Source organism: Anolis carolinensis, chromosome 2 (genome assembly GCF_035594765.1).
Source record: "Anolis carolinensis isolate JA03-04 chromosome 2, rAnoCar3.1.pri, whole genome shotgun sequence".
NCBI lineage: Eukaryota > Metazoa > Chordata > Lepidosauria > Squamata > Dactyloidae > Anolis > Anolis carolinensis.
The window spans coordinates 196,084,178-196,103,679 of NC_085842.1; the positions used below are offsets into that span (position 1 = coordinate 196,084,178).

At 44.5% G+C, this 19,502-nt stretch overlaps 1 protein-coding gene across 1 annotated transcript in view; it reads left to right on the top strand.

Annotated features, from left to right (window-relative positions):
* The first annotated feature begins 5,602 nt into the window (after window positions 1–5,602).
* The window catches only part of mast1 (microtubule associated serine/threonine kinase 1), a 176,976-nt gene continuing 163,076 nt past the window's right edge, over window positions 5,603–19,502 (top strand). Inside the window, exon 1 of the mRNA XM_062974136.1 lies at window positions 5,603–5,736. Coding sequence (XP_062830206.1) covers window positions 5,698–5,736 — 39 coding nt within the window. The 5' untranslated portion in view covers window positions 5,603–5,697. The remainder of the gene's footprint in view (window positions 5,737–19,502) is intronic.

Here is a 19,502-nt window from a genome sequence, read left to right on the forward strand (position 1 = left end):
TACTGGTCCATGAGGTCATGAAAAGTCGGAAACGACTAAACAACTGAGCAGCAGCAACCTATACTTTTAAACAGAGGTTGTATGGCCATCTTTGGGATGGGGTGTGTGTGTGTGATTGTGCTTTGGCAGAATGAGGTTGGGCTGGGTGTCCCGTGGAGGATCTCTTCCAACTTGAGATGATCCCTTAATAGAGTCATCCTGGATTCTTTAACCTGAATTATACGAGCCCCCACTACCAGATAATCTGAGATAAACGGTAAACCTGGGATCAGATATAGGGTCCGTCTGGAAGGGCTCTTGGTTAACCAGTTAAAATTCATGAGTAAACCAGTTTTTTGGTCCAGAAAAATTTCGGGGGTGGTTTGAACCCCTAAACTGCCCTCTTGGTTACGGGTTTGCTTCCAACCTGAGATGATCCCTCAAGAGGGGCATCCTGTCCTGTGCGAAAGAGAAGGGCCAAAGGAAACAGGGCAAGGAATATGTAGGACATTCTTTAAAATTAAAGGCCAGTGTCCAACTCCCTTGATTTGGGTGTGTGTGGGGGAGAGGCACAGTGTGATGGGTAGGATGGAGGGGATGCCCTAAGGAGAGGAGTAACCTAAGGGATGCCTATTGACAGCTGTATATGTGAAAAAGATCTTGGAGTCCTTGTGGACAACCAGTTAAACATGAGCCAACAATGTGATGCAGCTTAAAAAGCCAATGGGATTTTGGCCTGCATAAATAGAGGTCTAGTGTCTAGATCCAGGGAGGTCATGCTACACCTGGAATCAGACTTTCTGCCTCATTACACTAGAGCAGTGGTTTTTGACCTTTTTTTGACCAGGGACCATTCTCCAACATTAGTACCAAAAGGGTTATGAATCAGTTGCTTTGGTTATTTGGGATGCTCATTCAGAAAATTACATTGGATGGACCACCTCAGCTCTACATATTTCATCCAGTAGTTGCCATGCTCCCCCACAAAAAACATATTTAATAATCTAGAGATGATGTGGTTTATCCAATGCAATTTTCTGAATCAGCACTCCAAATAACCCCAGGAACAGGCATAAAAATGAAGACACCAAGATACTAGGCACCACATAGAACAGCTCCGCTCAGGGGGAGGGAGGGGGAGGAGAAGCAGCAGTCAGGAGGCTTGTTGTTGCAGCTTTTGTGGATAGTCAGCCTCTTTCCAACCAGTCCATCCTCCAAAAAATAATGCCCGGCTGCTCACTGGAGGGAAGGATGTTAAAGGTAAAGATGAAGTATTTTGGCCACATCATGAGAAGACAGGAAAGCTTGGAAAAAGATCATGATGCTGGGGAAAATGGAAGGAAAAAGGAAGAGAGGCCGAACAAGGGCAAGATGGATGGACGGTATCCTTGAAGTGACTGGCTTGACCTTGAAGGAGCTGGGGTGGTGACGGCTGACAGGGAGCTCTGGCGTGGACTGGTCCGTGAGGTCATGAAGAGTAGGAAACGACTGAATGAATAAACAACAAAACCTCTTTCCTTCCAATATCCTTGTTGACTCGGCACTATAAGTGGATTTCGCTAGACCAGTTGCTCTCATTGCAAAAGTGTAGTAATGGTGAAGTTGTGGACCATATTTTAGTTCTTGGGGACCACTGGTGGTCCATGGACCACAGGTTGGGAACCACTGCACATGAGCATGAATCCATTTTAAATCTGGTTTCTGCCTCATGCAGAATTCTGGGGTTTGTAGTTTGGTGAGGCCCAGGACCTGTCTGGCTGAGATGTTTAAAACCCCCTCCCTAAATTGGATTTAAAGTGGATCCAAGCTCTAGTGTGATGAGGTCCTGTGTCCAATTCTGGGCACCACAATTGAAGGGAGATGTCAACTCTAAGCTGGAATGTGTCCAGAGGAGGGTGACTAAAATGATCAAGGGTCTGAAGAACAAGCCCTATGAGGAGCAGCTTAAAGAGCTGGGCATGTTTAGCCTGCAGAAGAGAAGGCTAAGAGAAGACATGATAGCCATGTATAAATATGTGAGGGGAAATCATAGGGAGGAGGGAGCAAACTTGTTTTCTGCGTGCCCTGGAGACTAGGACGCGGAACAATGGCTTCAAACTACAGGAAAGGAGATTCCTCCTGAACATGAGGAAGAACTTCCTAACTGTGACAGCTGTTAAACAGTGGAACTCTCTGCCCCGGAGTGTAGTAGAGGCTCCATCTTTGGAGGCTTTTAAGCAGAGGCTGGATGGCCATCTGTCGGGGCTACTTTGAATGCAACAGTGGAACTCTCTGCCCCGGAGTGTAGTAGAGGCTCCATCTTTGGAGGCTTTTAAGCAGAGGCTGGATGGCCATCTGTCGGGGCTACTTTGAATGCAATATTCTTGCTTCTTGGCAAGGGGTTGGAATGGATGACCCATGAAGTCTCTTCCAATTCTATGATTCTAAAGCAGTGGTTCTTGACCTGTGGACCGCATCCCAGCAGTGGGCCGCGAGAACGAAAATCTGGTCCACAAACCACCTTCCTAATTATTTATTTATTTAATTTCCCCTCCTTTTAGCAGAGCTGACCATTGCATTGGATAGACCACATCAGCTCTAGATTATTAAAAATGGTTTTCTGTGGGTGGGCAGATGGCCACTACTGGATGGCATACATTCTGTATCAGAAACTAGAGCTGATGTGGTCTATCCAATGCAATTTTCTGAATCAGCACCCCAAATAACCAAACCGAATCTAAAGTTGACCAAAAATTGATTCATAACCCTTTTGGTACTAATGTTGGAGAGTGGGCCTTGGTTCAAGGCTCAGGCTCAGGCTGCATTGTAGTAGGTGGTCTGTGGTTTGCTCTCCTCCACACTCACATGTTGTGGACTTCACTTTGTAGCCCCATTTCTTAAGGTTGGCTCTGCATCTGGTGGTGCCAGAGCGCAATCTGTTCAGCGCCTTCCAAGTGGCCCAGTTTTCCGTGTACCCAGGAAGGAGTCTCTCATCCGGCGTCAGCCATTGATTGAGGTTGTGGGTTTTAGCCTGCCACTTTTGGACTCTCACTTGCTGAGAGTATCTCTGTTGATCTTAGAAAACTATTTCTCAATTTAAGGTGTTGACGTGCTGGCTGATACCCGAACAGGGGATGGGCCGGAGATGTGAATGCAACTAGATTGGATTATTGTAACGCCTTATATGCTGGCCTTCTGAAGACAAAAACCCAGAAGATTCGAATGGTTCAAAATGCGGCGACCAGGCTGCTAGCGGGATCATCTATAAGATCCCATATTACACTGATTCTGAAAACACTGCATTGGCTACCAATAGAACATCAGATCTCTTACAAGATACTGATCCTTACATTTAAAGCTCGAAATGGCCAAGGACCATTATACAGTAGAGTCTCACTTATCCAACATTCGCTTATCCAACGTTCTGGATTATCCAACGCATTTTTGTAGTCAATGTTTTCCATACATCATGATATTTTGTTGCTAAATTCATAAATACAGTAATGACTACATAGCATTACTGCGTATTGAACTACTTTTTCTGTCCAATTTGTTGTATAGCATGATGTTTTGGTGCTTAATTTGTAAAATCATAACCTAATTTGATGTTTAATAGGCTTTTCCTTAATGCCTCCTTATTATCCAACATATTCACTTATCCAACATTTCGCCGGCCCATTTATGTTGGATAAGTGAGACTCTACTGTATCTTAGGGACCGCCTCATTCCTTTTTTCCATCAGTGGTCACCTCGATCCTCCCAGGAAAATCTCCTGTACGTACTGGGCCCTAAGGAGGTACACCTGGAAGCTACAAGGTGTAGAGTCTTTTCGACCTATGCCCCAATTCTGTGGAACTCATTGCCTCCATATCTTAGAGCAATGTCGGAGTTGCGACCTTTTGTAAAAGTGCTCAAGACTTGGTGGTTTGGTTGTGCATTTAAGTAAATCAGATCTAATTTGCCAAATAGTCACTGCTGAATGTTTTTAGGTTGAATGTTTTAATATTGTGGAATGATATTTTAAATTGTAAGTCGCTCGGAGCACTCTGGTGGAGAGCGACTAATTAAGAAATAAAGTGAAGTGAAGTGAAGATACAACCTGGTCCAAGTGGGCCCCGGTCAAAAAAAAAAAAAAGGTTGGGAACCTCTGGGTTGTTGTGTGTTTTCCGGGCTGTATGGCCATGTCCCAGAAGCATTCTCTCCTGACGTTTTGCCCACAGATACGGCAGGATGCCTGCCATAGATGTGGGTGAAATGTCAGGAGAGAATGCTTCTGGAACATGGCCATACAGCCCGTAAAACACACAACAACCCTGTGATTCTGGCCATGAAACCTCTGGGTTGTTGTGTGTTTTCCGGGCTGTATGGCCATGTTCCAGAAGCATTCTCTCCTGACGTTTCGCCCAGATACGGCAGGATGCCTGCCATAGATGTGGGCGAAACGTCAGGAGAGAATGCTTCTGGAACATGGCCATACAGCACGTAAAACACACAACAACCCTGTGATTCTGGCCATGAAACCTCTGGGTTGTTGTGTGTTTTCCGGGCTGTATGGCCATGTTCCAGAAGCATTCTCTCCTGACGTTTGGGAACCTCTGGGTTGTTGTGTGTTTTCTGGGCTGTATGGCCATGTTCCAGAAGCATTTTCTCCTGACGTTTCGCCCACAGATACGGCAGGATGCCTGCCATAGATGTGGGCGAAACGTCAGGAGAGAATGCTTCTGGAACATGGCCATACAGCACGTAAAACACACAACAACCCTGTGATTCTGGCCATGAAACCTCTGGGTTGTTGTGTGTTTTCCGGGCTGTATGGCCATGTTCCAGAAGCATTCTCTCCTGACGTTTGGGAACCTCTGGGTTGTTGTGTGTTTTCCTGGCTGTATGGCCATGTCCCAGAAGCATTTTCTCCTGACGTTTCGCCCACAGATACGGCAGGATGCCTGCCATAGATGTGGGCGAAATGTCAGGAGAGAATGCTTCTGGGACATGGCCATACAGCCCGGAAAACACACAACAACCCTGTGTTTCTGGCCAGGAAACCTCTGGGTTGTTGTGTGTTTTCCGGGCTGTATGGCCATGTTCCAGAAGCATTCTCTCCTGACGTTTCGCCCACATCCTCAGAAGATGCCTGCCATAGATGTGGACGAAACGTCAGGAGAGAATGCTTCTGGGACATGGCCATACAGCCTGGAAAACACACAACAACCCTGTGATTCCGGCCATGAAGGCCTTCGACAACACATTGGGAACCCCTGTTGTAGAGAGAGGAGCTGAGAGAGGAGCGAAGGCAGGGCGGCCCCTTTCCCTGGCCAAGGTCGGGCAGGGAATGCGCGTTCCCGCCTGCGCGCCCGCGGAAAGCCAGCAGCCGGGGAGGGGCGGCTGCAGCCCTCTCCTCTTCCTCCTCCTCCTCCTCTTCTTCCTTCCTTCCCGGCCACCTGGGCCCGTTGCTGGAGAGGAGGCTCAGCAGCAGCATCAGGATTAGCAGCAGCAGCAGGAGCAAGAGCGTGGCGAGCCAAGGGAGGAGCAAGAGGAGGAGGAGAGGCTGGCGGAGTGAGCGGCTGCTGCATTGCAAAGCAGGCCGGGCGACCCTCGGCGCAGCAGCCCACCTGGGCGGCCCCGCCTCTGCGGCCGGAGACCCACCTTCCTCCTCTTGGGCTGCCGGGGCCTTGCGGGAGCCACGCTTCGCGGCGAGTCCATGGGGCGAGCTCCTCTCTGCGGCGCCGGGAAGCAGCAGCCATGGACGACTCCGGGATCATTCGCCGGAGGCGGCTCCAGGTAAAGAAAGGGAGGTGGTGGGCATGGTGGTGGTGCTCTTCCCCTCCTTTTGGGATCCCTCTCCAGGCTTTTGTGGCTTCCTCTGCTTGCAATCCACAACAAGGAGGCTCTGTGTGTGTGTACTGTGTAGCATTGCAGGGCACAGGTGGGCACGGAGGGGCATTGCTGCCAACCCAGTCGTGGTGCCAGCATGAGAAGATGGGATATCATGGAAGGAGAAGAATGGGCTCCCCAAGGAAGGAGAGGAGGAGGAGGAAAAGGCTAAGTGGCCTCTTATGATGCCTTCCTTTCACCCCGATGGCCAAGGGGATTAAAGCCTTGTGACTTGAAGGTTGGGTTGCTGACTTGAAGGCTGCCAGGTTCGAATCCCACCTGGGGAGAGCGCGGATGAGCTCCCTCTATCAGCTCCAGCTCCATGCGGGGACATGAGAGAAGCCTCCCACAAGGATGGTAAAACATCAAAACATCCGGGCGTCCCCTGGGCAACGTCCTTGCAGACGGCCAATTCTCTCACTCCAGAAGCGACTCAGGTTGCTCCTGACAGAAAAAAGACCCTTTTGCAGCTTGTCCCCATCCCCAGGTGGCCCAAGGAGGGAGCTCCCTGACCCTCTCCATCCTTTTTATTGATTTTCACACAACACTGTCATATTAACCATTCTAAGTTGTCATTAGGCATTATACCTCACAACCTCTGAGGATGCTTGCCATAGATGTGGGCGAAACGTCAGGAGGGAATGCTTCTGGAACATGGCCATACACACAACACAACCCTGTGATTCCAGCCATGAAAGCCTTGTGTTGTCGTTAGGCGTTGCATTACTAATGATTTTTACAGACATGCATGATAATATGATAAAAATATTTATGACATTGCCTATCCCCCCATGAACCTACCTTTTCATGATTTATTTATTTCCTTTGGAAATGCAGATTTTTTAAAAGCATTTACAGCCCTGTGCTTATAATAATAATAATAATAATAATAATAAATATAATCATCATCATCCCAGTGGTGATTGGCACATTGGGTGCCGTGCCAAAAGATCTCAGCCGGCATTTGGAAACAATAGACATTGACAAAATTACGATCTGCCAACTGCAAAAGACCACCCTACTGGGATCTGCGTGCATCATCCAAAAATACATCACACAGTCCTAGACACTTGGGAAGTGTTCAACTTGTGATTTTGTGATACGAAATCCAGCATATCTATCTTGTTTGCTGTGTCATAATAAAATATAATAATAATAATAATAATTTATTTCTTATAACCCGGGGCAGCTTACATGGGGACAAGCTCAAAACACCATGTTGATGTACAATTTAAAACATAACAAATTACAGAAATAACATAATACAACAATTATTTAAAACATCTTAAAATAAACAAACAATGCCTGGCTAGAGGGAAGATATAGAGGGATCCTTCATGCCCAATGATTCTGTATTTGTGGGGCGGGGAAAAGAGCGGATATAATAATACGTAATAATAATAATATATTTCTTATAACCCGCCTCCATCTCCCTTAAGGGACTCGGGGCAGCTCACGTGGGGACAAGCTCAAAACATCAGGTTGATGTACAATTTAAAACACAACAAATTACAGAATTAACATAATACAACAATTATTTAAAACATCTTAAAATAAACAAATAATGCCATCAGCCTGGCAAGAGAGAAGATATAGAGGCATCCTTCATGCCCAATGACTTTGTGGGGCGGAGGAAAGAGAGGATTTAATAATAATAATAATAACTTTTATTTTTGTACCCCGCTTCCATCTCCCCGAAGGGACTTGGGGCGGCTTACATGGGGCCAAGCCTGAACAATACAGTTTAAAATGTAAAGGTAGTAAAAGCAAAGGTTTTCCCCTATTAAGTTCAGTCAGTCCAACTCTGGGGGTTGGTGCTCATCTCCATTTCTAAACCAAAGAGCCGTTGACACCTCCTAGGTCATGTGGGCATCATGACTGCATGGAGCACTGTTACCTTCCTGCCGGAGCAGAACCTATAGATCTACTCACATTTGCATGTTTTCAAACTCCTAGGTTGGCAGAAGCTGGGGCTAGCAGCGGAAGCTCACCCCCACTCCCCGGATTCGAACTGCAGACCTTTCAGTCAGCAAGTTCAGCAGCTCAGTGGTTTAACCTGCTGTGCCATCAGGGGCTCCCAGTTTAAAATGTAGTTACATGAAAACGCAGTTCAACAATGTAGACAGAATAAAACGAGGACATTATAGCAATATATAAAAAGGCATCAATCAGCAAACCAGATCAGTTTCTCTTATCATCATGGGTGGGTGGAGTAATGTAGCAATGATTTAAAGGATAGGCTAATAAATAAAGTGCCGGGTCATATGGCAGCAATGAGGATAAGAGCAATAATAAAGTGCAAGGACAGATTTTTGATCCCATTTGGGGCTAGGTATCTAGAGGGACCCTGGTGGCACAGTGTGTTAAAGCTCTGAGCTGCTGAACTTGCGGACCGAAAGGTGCCAGGTTCAAATCCCGGGAGCGGAATGAGCGTCCGCTGTTAACCCAATTTCTTGCAGTTCGAAAACATGCAAATGTGAGTAGATCAATAGGTACCGCTCCGGCGGGAAGGTAACATTGGCGCTCCATGCCGGCCACATGACCTGGAGGTGTCTATGGACAACGCCGGCTCTTCGGCTTAGAAATGGAGATGAGCACCAACCCCCAGAGTCGATCACGACTGGACTTAATGTCAGGGGAAACCTTTACCTTTACCTATCTAGAGGGTTGTCTACTCAAAGGCACAGTGGGACATCCACGTCTCTAACTCTTTTCGGAAAGTGGAAAGGGAGGGTGCTAGCCTAATCTCCCTGAGGAGGGAGTTCCAGAGCTGAGGGGCCACAGCCGAGAAGGCCCTCTCTCTGGTCTCCACCAATCGTACCTGGGACAGAAGTAGAAGCAAGAGGAGGGCCTCCCCAAAAGATCTTGGAGATTGCACAGGTTCGTAGACTATCTGTTACATTGCCCTTTGTATAATGACTCTAGAAATAGGGTTGTTGTGTGTTTTCCAGGCTGTATGGCTATGTTCCAGAAGTATATACCTCACAACCTCTGAGGATGCCTGCCATAGATGTGTGTGAAACGTCAGGAGAGAACATACAGCCCGGAAAACACACAACAATCCTGTGATTCCAGCCATGAAAGCCTTTGACCATAAAAACAATATTATGGGAGCCATTTGAAAGAAAGGGCAGCATGGCAACAGTCAGTAGATCTGTACCTTGTTAGTGGATTATTCCAAAAATATAACATTAAAGGTTGCTACGTTTGCAGTTGCAGCCCAAAAAATCAGAGCTAAATTAGCAAAGGCCACACCGGAGGCTAGAAATGGAAATAGAGATAGTTTGGGATGACACAAATCAGACATTGTCTTGTTGTCACATCACTGTTACTGTCATTTCAAAGAGCCAGTATATCGAATAAGTTTTAATATTTATATTGGAAAGTGCTTATTGTATTTTTAAAGGTTATGTATTATTTGATGTAATGGCCAATGGCTGGTACGATAAACAATTCAATTCATAATTGCTTTTTAGGACAAGGGCAGGAAAAAGAGTCCCGTCTCTTCCCCTTCCCCCAATGGATGACTTTTCTCGCAAGGCCCTGCTGGACAGGACCTGGGGAATGCCTTGCTATTGGGGTCAGGCTCCTGCTCATCCAGGGCGGCGGATTTAGCTCTGAGATTATTATTATGGCCACTCCATGCGGCATTTTATTTCACAGCAGGCCGAGTGAGATGTGTGAAACAGGCAGGGCTTCCACCCCAGGGAACCTATGGAAACAGGAGAAGCAGCTGAAGTCTCAATAGGGGAACAGTACTGTTGGCATACATTGGGCTTCATAGATGGAGAGAAACAGAAATGGAAATGCCGTATTTTTTCCCCTCCCGATTGTACGATGCCATCGATTGTAAGACATATACTAGTTTCAAAACCACCAACAGGAAGGGGAAAAAAAGCTTTGTTTATATACAGTAGAGTCTCACTTATCCAACATAAACAGGCCGGCAGAAAATTGGATAAGCGAAAATGTTGGATAATAAGGAGGGATTAAGGAAGAGCCTATTAAATGTCAAATTATGTTATGATTTTACAAATTGAGCACCAAAACATCATGTTTTACAACAAATCGACAGAAAAAGCAGTTCAATACATGGTAACGTTATGTAGCAATTACTGTATTTACGAATTTAGTACCAAAACATTGCAATGTATTTAAGACATTGACTATAAAAAGGCAGATTGTGTTGGATAAGCAAAGGTTGGATAAGCGAGTCTCTACTGCCCCTTCTACACTGCCGTGTGATCAGAGATATATACAGTAGAGTCTCACTTATCCAGCTTCACTTATCCAATGTTTTGTATTATCCAAGGCAGTCTGCCTTTTAGTAGTCAATGTTTTTGTAGTAAATGTTGCAATGTTTTGGTGCTAAATTCGTAAATACTGTAATTACTACCTAACATTACTGTGTATTGAACTGCTTTTTCTGTCAATTTGTTGTAAAACATGATGTTTTGGTGCTTAATTTGTAAAATCATAATGTAATTTTCTGTTTAATAGGCTTTTTTCTTAATCCCTCCTTATTATCCAACATTTTTGCTTATCCAATGTTCTGCCGGCCCATTTATCTTGGATAAGTGAGACTCTACTGCACCTCACAACCTCTGGGGATGCCTGCCATAGATGTGGGTGAAATGTCAGGAGATAATGCTTCCGGAACATGGCCATACAGCCCGGAAAACTCAAAGCAACCTAAAGACATTGTTGAAGGTTTTCATGGGCAGAATCATTGGGTTGCTGTGAGTCTTTTGGGCTGTATGGTCATGTTCCAGAAGCTTTCTCTCCTGACGTTTCACCCACATCTATGGCAGACATCCTGGGAGCATTTATAATAATAAGAAAATACCATAAGATCACTAATACAAAAGAAACGGTATCTCACTAAAAACCAATTGAATAAAACATATCAACTGAGTTCGAAAGCTGTAATGAGTGGCTTCCAGGCGAACTTCTGTGGGAAGAGTGTTTGGAAACCAACAAAACAGCCACATGCTACCATTCACATGTGGGGACTTGATGAAGGCTCCCCAATAGGCATCTCAAAGTTGGGATAAGCAAATATGGGGAATTGTGACCCTTCAGATACCCTGAAGGGCCCAAGGCTACAAAGGTCCCATTCCCAAATTGTGTTGGGTTCCCAGGCCTCTGGAGCGACTTCGAGTTTGCATGCCTGTGTGGTTTCGGACTGTATGAGTAAGTGTGCCTTTCCATATAATTAGGCTTCATTTTTATTAATGCATAGACGAGCTAAACAGGTAAGTCAGAGGCTTCATGGAAGAGACACTTTTTAAGATGAGATATCAAGGTAGGGCAGTAGGAAGATCTTTGGTTCACAAGCTTTGGCCCTACAGATGTTTTGGACTTCAGCCCTCTGAATCCTTTACTATTCTCGGTATGAGTGGGACTTTGGAGACTAGATGTCCAAAATGTTTGGCTCACCAAAGATGTTTTAGCTGGGATTTCCAGAGATGGAAAGCACACTGGGGAGAACGAGTGATAGAAACATCTAAGCCAGTGGTTCTCAACCTGGGGTCCCCAAATGTTTTTGGCCTACAACTCCCAGAAATCCCAGCCAGTTTTACCAGCTGTTAGTATTTCTGGGAGTTGAAGGCCAAATCATCTGGGGATCCACAGCTTGAGAACCACTGATCTGAGCCTTGTCAGGCACTAGCACCTGGTGTTTGTAGGATTTCAACATACGTAATTGCGTGTGAGAACAAATGCTGCTGAATAGCCTTAGCCAGCATAGCAATGACAAGGAATGCTGGGGTTGTGGCTCAGCATTATCTGGGATACTGCATGATTCCCATCCATGGTCTACTTTTTTGTAGGAGTCAAAAGGCTGGACTATGGCATTCTGGAGGTGAAGTCTGGATTGTGGGAAGAATGATTCTTGTAGTTCTGTCTCATTTCAGACGAAGATGTCCCTTTTATAGCAAAGTGAATAACTCACCCTCAGGGCCCTTCCACACAGCCATATAATCCACGACATCAAGTCAGAAAATCCCACAATATCTGCTTTGAACTGGGTTATCTGAGTCCACACTGCCATATATCCTAATTCAAAGCAGATAATGTAGAATTTTATTCAGCTGTGTGGAAGAGGCCTCAGTGTGTTTGTGTGTTTTGTGTGTCCAGTACACACTAACACTTTTGAGGGGCTTTTAAACCTTTTTTTGGAGCTGAAGATGTGCCTTTTCTCTATGTCTGTGTGTTTTTGTGTGCCCATTGCTGAGCTTGGCATTTATATGATGAGTGGACTTATCTTGAGGATATATATATGTGTGGGTGGCTGGATGTTTACGGTTGTGTTCCCCATTGCAGTTCTTTTGCATTTGAGTGCTATATTTCGTTCATGCCTTCCTTTACCCCACTGCATTTCCATTGTTGGGAAATGTTGAGCAGCAACATGCCCGCAATGGAAACTTGCCCTTCCTGGAGCTCTTAGGGGAAGCCTCTGGAGGCCAGCCCATCAGCAGCTCTGTAAACATGTTTGTGTGGGTATGTGTTTCCATTTTCCAAATCTGCCGTTCCAAGTCTCGTCTGGTTATTTGGTTTTGGTTCTTTGAATCAAATTCCCAGCAGCGTATCCACCATTTTTGCGCTGTTAACTTGTTTCACTTGGCCTTCAAAGCTCACTACTTCTCCAATGTGGGTTATTAAATAGCAGCGTCCCTAAGCTGATGGGCGTAGGTCATGGTTACAAGGATGCATTTATTTATTGCTTTTGTTCCTGGAGAACCATTCCTGGGATGGGGGGATTATGTTAGGATGATCCTCTTTGCCCCCATTCAAAAAACTACAATACAATAGGAATGAGTAGCTCCGCAAATGTCATGACTGATGGGATATTCTGGTTCAAATCCCAATAAAATCGTAGACTCATAAGAGTTGGAGGGGCCGTGGTGGCGCAATGGGTTAAACTGCTGAGCCGCTGAACTTGCTGACCGGAAGGTTGACAGTTCGAATCTGCAGGACGGGGTGAGCTCCTGCTCGTAGCCCCAGCTTCTGCCAACCTAGCAGTTCAAAAAAATTAAATGTGAGTAGATCAATAGATACAGTGAACTGCGCTCAATGCATTCATGGCAGCTACATGACCTAGAAGGTGTCTATGGACAACACAGGCTCTTCAGCTTAGAAATGGAGAAGAGTACTACCCCTAGAGTCGGAGATGAGCAACACTCCTCAGAGTCGGAAGTGGAAACCTTTAACTTCATCTGTGTTTGTTGTTTCTAGGCATTGAATGTTTACCTTTCGTCTGTGTTTGCTGGAATCCACCCTGAGTGCCCTCGGGGAGATAGGATGGAATAATAATAATAATAATAATAATAATAATAATAATAATAATAAATCTATTGGAAGGGACCACCTGGGCCATTTAGTCCAAACCCCCTGCCATGATGTAATACACTATAGAAGCATTCAAGGAAGATGGCCATCCGGTTTCTTTAAAAACCTCCAAAGAAGGAAACTCGCATCACATTCCCAGGCTGCGAATTCTCCTGTCCAGTCATTACACCATACTTGGCCATCCTTTCTCAGCTGCCTTCCTTTCATGCTGTGACCTGAAAGAGAAGATTTGCATTGAGGCAAAAAGAAAAAAAGAAAAAGAGGAAGAGCTTGCACTGAAGCAAAAAATTAATCTTGGCTTGTTGATCATCCTATTATGTGCTATTCCAAGGCTGGCCCAACTGACATAGCAAGCTGCAACATGTTTTAAAGGCGCCGGTGAAGTGATAGGCAGTCTGACCATGATTATTTCTCACTCCACTGTGAGACCTCTTGCAATACAACAGATATTACTAAGGGAATAATAATATAATAATAATACTTTATTTGTATTCCACCCTATTCCCCCGAGGGGACTCTGCAAGGTACATTTTTCAGATTCTTTGTGAAACTACGGCTCATCTACACTGCCATATTATCCAGTTTCAGAATGCAGTTTAAATGCATTGAACTGGATTATATGGCGGTGTAGATGGGGCCTATGAGGGGCTACAGGCTGGATCTACATTGCCCTATAATCCAGTTTCATATTGCAGTTTAACTGTATTGAAATGTGGACTCATATAATCCAGTTCAATCCAGTTAAATTGTGTTATATGGGGTTACAGAGTCCTTCTGATAGATAATGTTCACTTGAACATTAGGAAGAACTTCCTCACTGTGACAGCAGTTTAGCAGTGGAACTCTCTGCCTCGGAGTGTGGTGTAGGCTTTCAAACAGAGGCTTGATGGCCATCTGTCGGGGGTGCTTTGAATGCGATTTTCCTGCTTCTTGGCAGGGGGTTGGTCTCTTCCAACTCTATGATTCTATGATTCTAGGTCACTAAGAGAAATCGTATTTGTGTCCCACCCTTTTTGTATAGTGCTTATATTCAATGCAGAGAAAATCCATCTTATCATCATCATTTCTCTGTGGTAAACATACCATAAACTCTCCTGGAGCATTTAGCAAATTTCTAGAGGCATCATCCCCCCCCCCCCCCCCCCGGTGTTTGAGGTATGGTAGTATTTTTAAAAAACGTTAACAGTGGAGGTTTTTTTTTTTTTTTACAATATAATGCTGAACCTTGTTATGTTGATATGTAAGCCACCTTCAGAAGAGACTGGCCGTGAAAGATGATTATGGAATATAGTAACGCCAACGCTCTTATCTAGGACACAACACTGATTATCTAATATACAGAGGTCTCGGTGACAGTGAAATTACAGTTGCCTTTTTTGACAATGGCCATGTGCAAAGACATCATAGTGAGTCAGGCAGCTCTGGGAATCCTGGCTTCCCGAGCGCAAACACTGTACTTGTCACAATGCGCTGTCTCTCCTGCCTGAAGCAGGAGTGTCTGAACAAACCGCAGACTTTGGGCCTGTGGTTGGTTTATTGTGGCATCTGAACCTGCGAGCAGCTAATGTACCAGCTTATTACCACACCCACTTCCATAAGGCAGAGGAGTTCAGAATATATAGTCTGCTTCCTTTGTTTGGATCGGGGAACAAAGCTAAAACATCCTGCTGCTGACTTTGGGGATCAAATAATAGATTAGAGGGCTGTAGTTTATTAGCAGAAGAGTGATCGAGTAGTATACAACAAGACCCAGCTATTCTTTTCATAGCTCCCTGGCTTATTGTGATGTTCAGGTACGGCCAAAAACCTCTAGCCATTGAGATATAGCACTGCCAAAGATGTTAAGTTGACTCTGTTGTGGTAATCTCTGAGCAGTTAGACTAAATTTAACCCTCTCTGGGGGAGATTCCACTAAAATCAGCAGAGTAGCAAACGCAAAGCTTTCAAATACAACAGTTACTTACACAGGGCGAGCAAAGAGAAGTCTTTGACCATTTAGGATGGCAATTGACTGCAGAGTCTCAATAAAAGTTCAAAAAGTATTTATTCAGGTAAAAAGAACTCCATTGTAGATAGAAAGGCTTGGGAGCTGTCTAGTCTACTCTAGACTGGTTTCTAAGGAAAAATAAGAAAGGAAAAATAACAAACATCTAAATAGTTACATCTTGCCAGGAGAGAGGGTGAGATGCTTCTTGTTAGCTAGAAGAAGGGAGAAGAGAGAACCAAAATGGTTCCAACCTCATGGTCTAGTTTATTGGGGCCATAAAAGACATTCTGACCAATGAGAAGTTAGTGTCCCTAAAGATTCACATTTCTACTATCTTCAAAGTAAGGGATGTGACGTACACAGGATAGAGTGAAACACAGTAAAGCCTGTCTAGGCATGCTTTGGAAACAGGGAAAGGATTCCCTAAATCTAACTCTATCATCTATCTAACTACATCAAGACTTGAGTAGACCAGGATGATTCCCAACAGACTCTGTTTGGTTACTCTAGAACAAACACTTTTTAGAGATGCATCATTTCACAATACAGTAATTAGGTTTTACTAGCAAACCAGAGGTTAAACCAACCCCTTATAAATGAACACTTAGTGAATTGTAATAAATTATTGGGAGCCCCGGGTGGCATAGTGGGTTAAACCGCTGAGCTGCTGAACTTGTTGACCAAAAGGTTGGCGGTTCGAATCCGGGGAGCGGGGTGAGCTCCCACGGTTAACCCCAGCTTCTGCCAACCAAGCATGCAAATATAAGTAGATCAATAGGTACCGCTCCAGAAGATAACGCCACTTCATGCAGTCATGCTGGCCACATGACCTTGGAGGCGTCTACAGACAACGCCGGTTCTTCGGCTTAGAAATGTAGATGAGCACCACCTCTCAGAGGCAGACATGACTAGACTTAATGCCAGGGGAAATCCTTTACCTTAATAATGAAATCTATGGGGACACAATTTATCTCACAAAAACTTTTTCATTTGTATTTTTTTTAAATCCGTGATTTAATGCTTGTTTCACATAGAGTCTGGCCCCATCTACACTGTGATATGATCCAGATTATCTGGATTATATGAGCATATACTCATATAATCCAAAAGTGACAATCTGGATTCAGAAACTGGATTATATGGCAGTGGGGATCCAACCTCAAACGTTTCGAGTGACACACGTGCGCACTGCAGCTGACACACTGTGTTACGACACAGTTTGGAAAGCTCTGCTCTTGAAGTTGCCCAGTTGCAGCTAGCACAGTGGGTTAAACCACCAGCTACAGAAGATCTTGCCAACCGGAAGGTTGGCAGTTCAAGCCGCGGGTCGGGGTGAGCTCTTGCCACCAACCCCAAGCTACTGTTTACATAGCAGTTCGAAAACAGCAATGTGAGTAGATAAATAGTACTACTTTGATGGAGAGGTAAAAGTCGCCCCTGAAAAACATGCTGGCGATTTGATCAGGAAGGCATCCATGGACGACAGGCTCCTTGGCACGGAAAAATGAAACCTCCCAATGGCCGAGTCGAGCACAGCCTCCAGATGCTGGAGATGAAAAAAGAGGGATGCTTTGCCTCTGTTTATGTATTTTTTGTCTTTGTTAATTGTATAACGGCACTGAATGTTTGCCATATATGTACCTGTAACCCGCTCTGAGATTGAACGGAATATAAATAAAGTATATTATATATAAGGTAGATTATTATTTTGTAGGGCCCATCTACAATCCCATATAATGCAGTTTCAAAATGAAGATTAATTGCATTGAACTAGATTATATGTAGCCTTATATCATCCAGTTCAATCTGCATTATATGGCAGGAACAACAGTTGAATGCTGTCCACAAGAATAAGGACTGTAGATGAGATTCAGCAACAATGCACACATTGCTACCACAGAAACTAACAACTGTGTAGTACAATTGACCCACTGCATTTGTGGGTTTAAGTTTAGCAGATTTGATTAATTATGGATTTTATCTCCTACCATAAACCTGCCCGATCTCTTCGATCATCTGGGGAGGCCCTCCTATCGCCACTGCCTATATCCCAGGCCCGCCTTGTGGGTACAAGGGCGAGGGCCTTTTCTGCTGTGGCCCCCCGACTATGGAATTCACTGCCCATTGAGATTAGACAAGCTCCCACTTTATTAGCTTTTAAAAAAGACTTTAAAACATGGCTCTTCCGCTGTGCTTTTGGAGAGTAACTGTCATATATTCCTTTGTTACTCCCCTTCAACATCTATCCTCTAGACTGCTTCACTTTCGTATGTCCCTGTTCCCCGTGATTTATTCCTTTGTCTCTCTCACCCCGAGTTTTATCTTTGTGTTCATGCGGCCCGCCCTTGTTTTTACTGTTTCTTTGACTTCGTGTTGTAATGTATATTATTATCTATTGTATTGTTTTAATTGTGCTATGATATGTTGTTTTTATATTTTGTTATATTGTATTGCTCTGGGCATGGCCCCTTGTAAGCCGCCCCGAGTCCCCGTTGGGGAGATGGTGGCGGGGTATAAATAAAGTTTTATTATTATTTATTATTATTATTAATACATTCAATCTAGGAATTGCTACATCCTCCTGCATGGCCCCTTTTGCTACAGGTTGACTATATTGTCACTTTGCAGGACCTAGAGATTCTTAGAGAAGTGTTTTCTCAAATTAAAAAAGACTAGCAGTTTTTTATTCACATTTTTTTCCACTATAGCGGGGTTTTGTTCCACTAATGTCCATGAAAGCGGAGGGCCTGCTGTATTCTTCCCTCTCCTCTGTTAAAATGGCTAGTTACAGAAATGTATGACGTCTTACATTAGATCCTTTCCTTTTCTGCACTACAAAGTACCGTATTGGTGGTAGGGGAAATAGGGAAATGAATTACTATGGTTTCCATCACTGTGCATTACGGGAAAGAGTTGGCATAGAGTTTCCATTCTCTTTGGCAGGCCCATATTGTTTAATTCCACCCTTTCTTGCTTCCACTTTCTGAGGGTACAATATTTCTTCATGTCAACATTTCAAATTAATTCTGCAAGAGGGAATCTGCCCTCTACCAGTTACTGAATACTAAATTGTTTCTTGGATCTATATATACAATTACTGGAGGTGCATTTGTACAGTTTTTCTGTTCCTTGACAGATGGGGAAATTTGGGCTTAGCAGAGAATTGAATAGATAAAGACCGGGGACGTAACAGTAGTGCAGCTTGTCTTGGTTTGCATTTGCTCTGTTAAGAGCATGATCTTATCATTCCTGTTTTGAAACAGTGGCTGACTGATGTATACACAGACGTGATGACAAAGGAGGCTTGCGATCTCTTGGTTGCTTCTGAAAACTTTTGTTCAAACAATTCAATGTTGTTGGGTGTCTTCAAGTCATTTCCGTGTTATACCTATCCTAAGGCAATCCTATCACAGATTTGGCAAGACTTGTTGCGAAGGGCTTTTGCTTTTGCCTTCCTTTGAGGATTATATGGTATTGTAGATGGGGCACGAGATTGCAGTCTAAGCACCCACTTTTAGGTGGTTTTTAAAATCCTACCAATGCTTTTCCTTCACATAATGGGGAAAATTTCAGTGGCTTTGGTGTGCCATTTTAGATGGCACGTTGGAACTTGCATTGTCAGATTCCCTTTCTTTCTTACTTATTTACTTACTTACTTAGGTGATCCCTTGTAACCTGAGGATGATAGCCCTCCAAGTGTAATGTTTTGGTGGTGGATGCGTAGGTGGCTGTGGAGACCTATTCTTGACCCGCATGTTCTTCTGCAGTGAGGACATCGGTTTCCAGGTGGAAGGCAGTCCCGATCAGGGTTGGCTTGATGCCCCTTCCTCTTGTCACGTTTCTCCCTTAAGCCCTCCATTCATGCCTCTTCGAATTCTGCAACACTGCTGGTCACAGCTGACCTCCAGTTAGAGTGCTCAAGGACCAGGGCTTCCCAGGTCTTGGTGTCTATGCTACAGTTTTTAAGGTTGGCTTTAAGCCCATCTTTAAATTTCTTTTCTTGTCCACCAACTTTATGTTTCCCATTCTTGAGTTGGGAGTATAGCAACTGCTTTGAGAGACGGTGATCGGGCATTCGGACAATGTAGCCAGTCCAGCAGAGTTGATGGCGTAGGAGCATTGTTTCAGTGCTGGTGGTCTTTGCTTCCTCCAGCATGCTGACATTTGTCTGCCTGTCTTCCCAAGAGATTTGAAGGATTTTCCGGAAGCAATGCTGATGGAATCACTCCAGGAGTTGAGTGTGATGTCTGTAGACAGTCCACGTTTCGCAGGCGTATAGCAGGGTTGGGAGGACAATTGCTTTATAAACATGAACCTTGGTCTCCCTATGAATGTC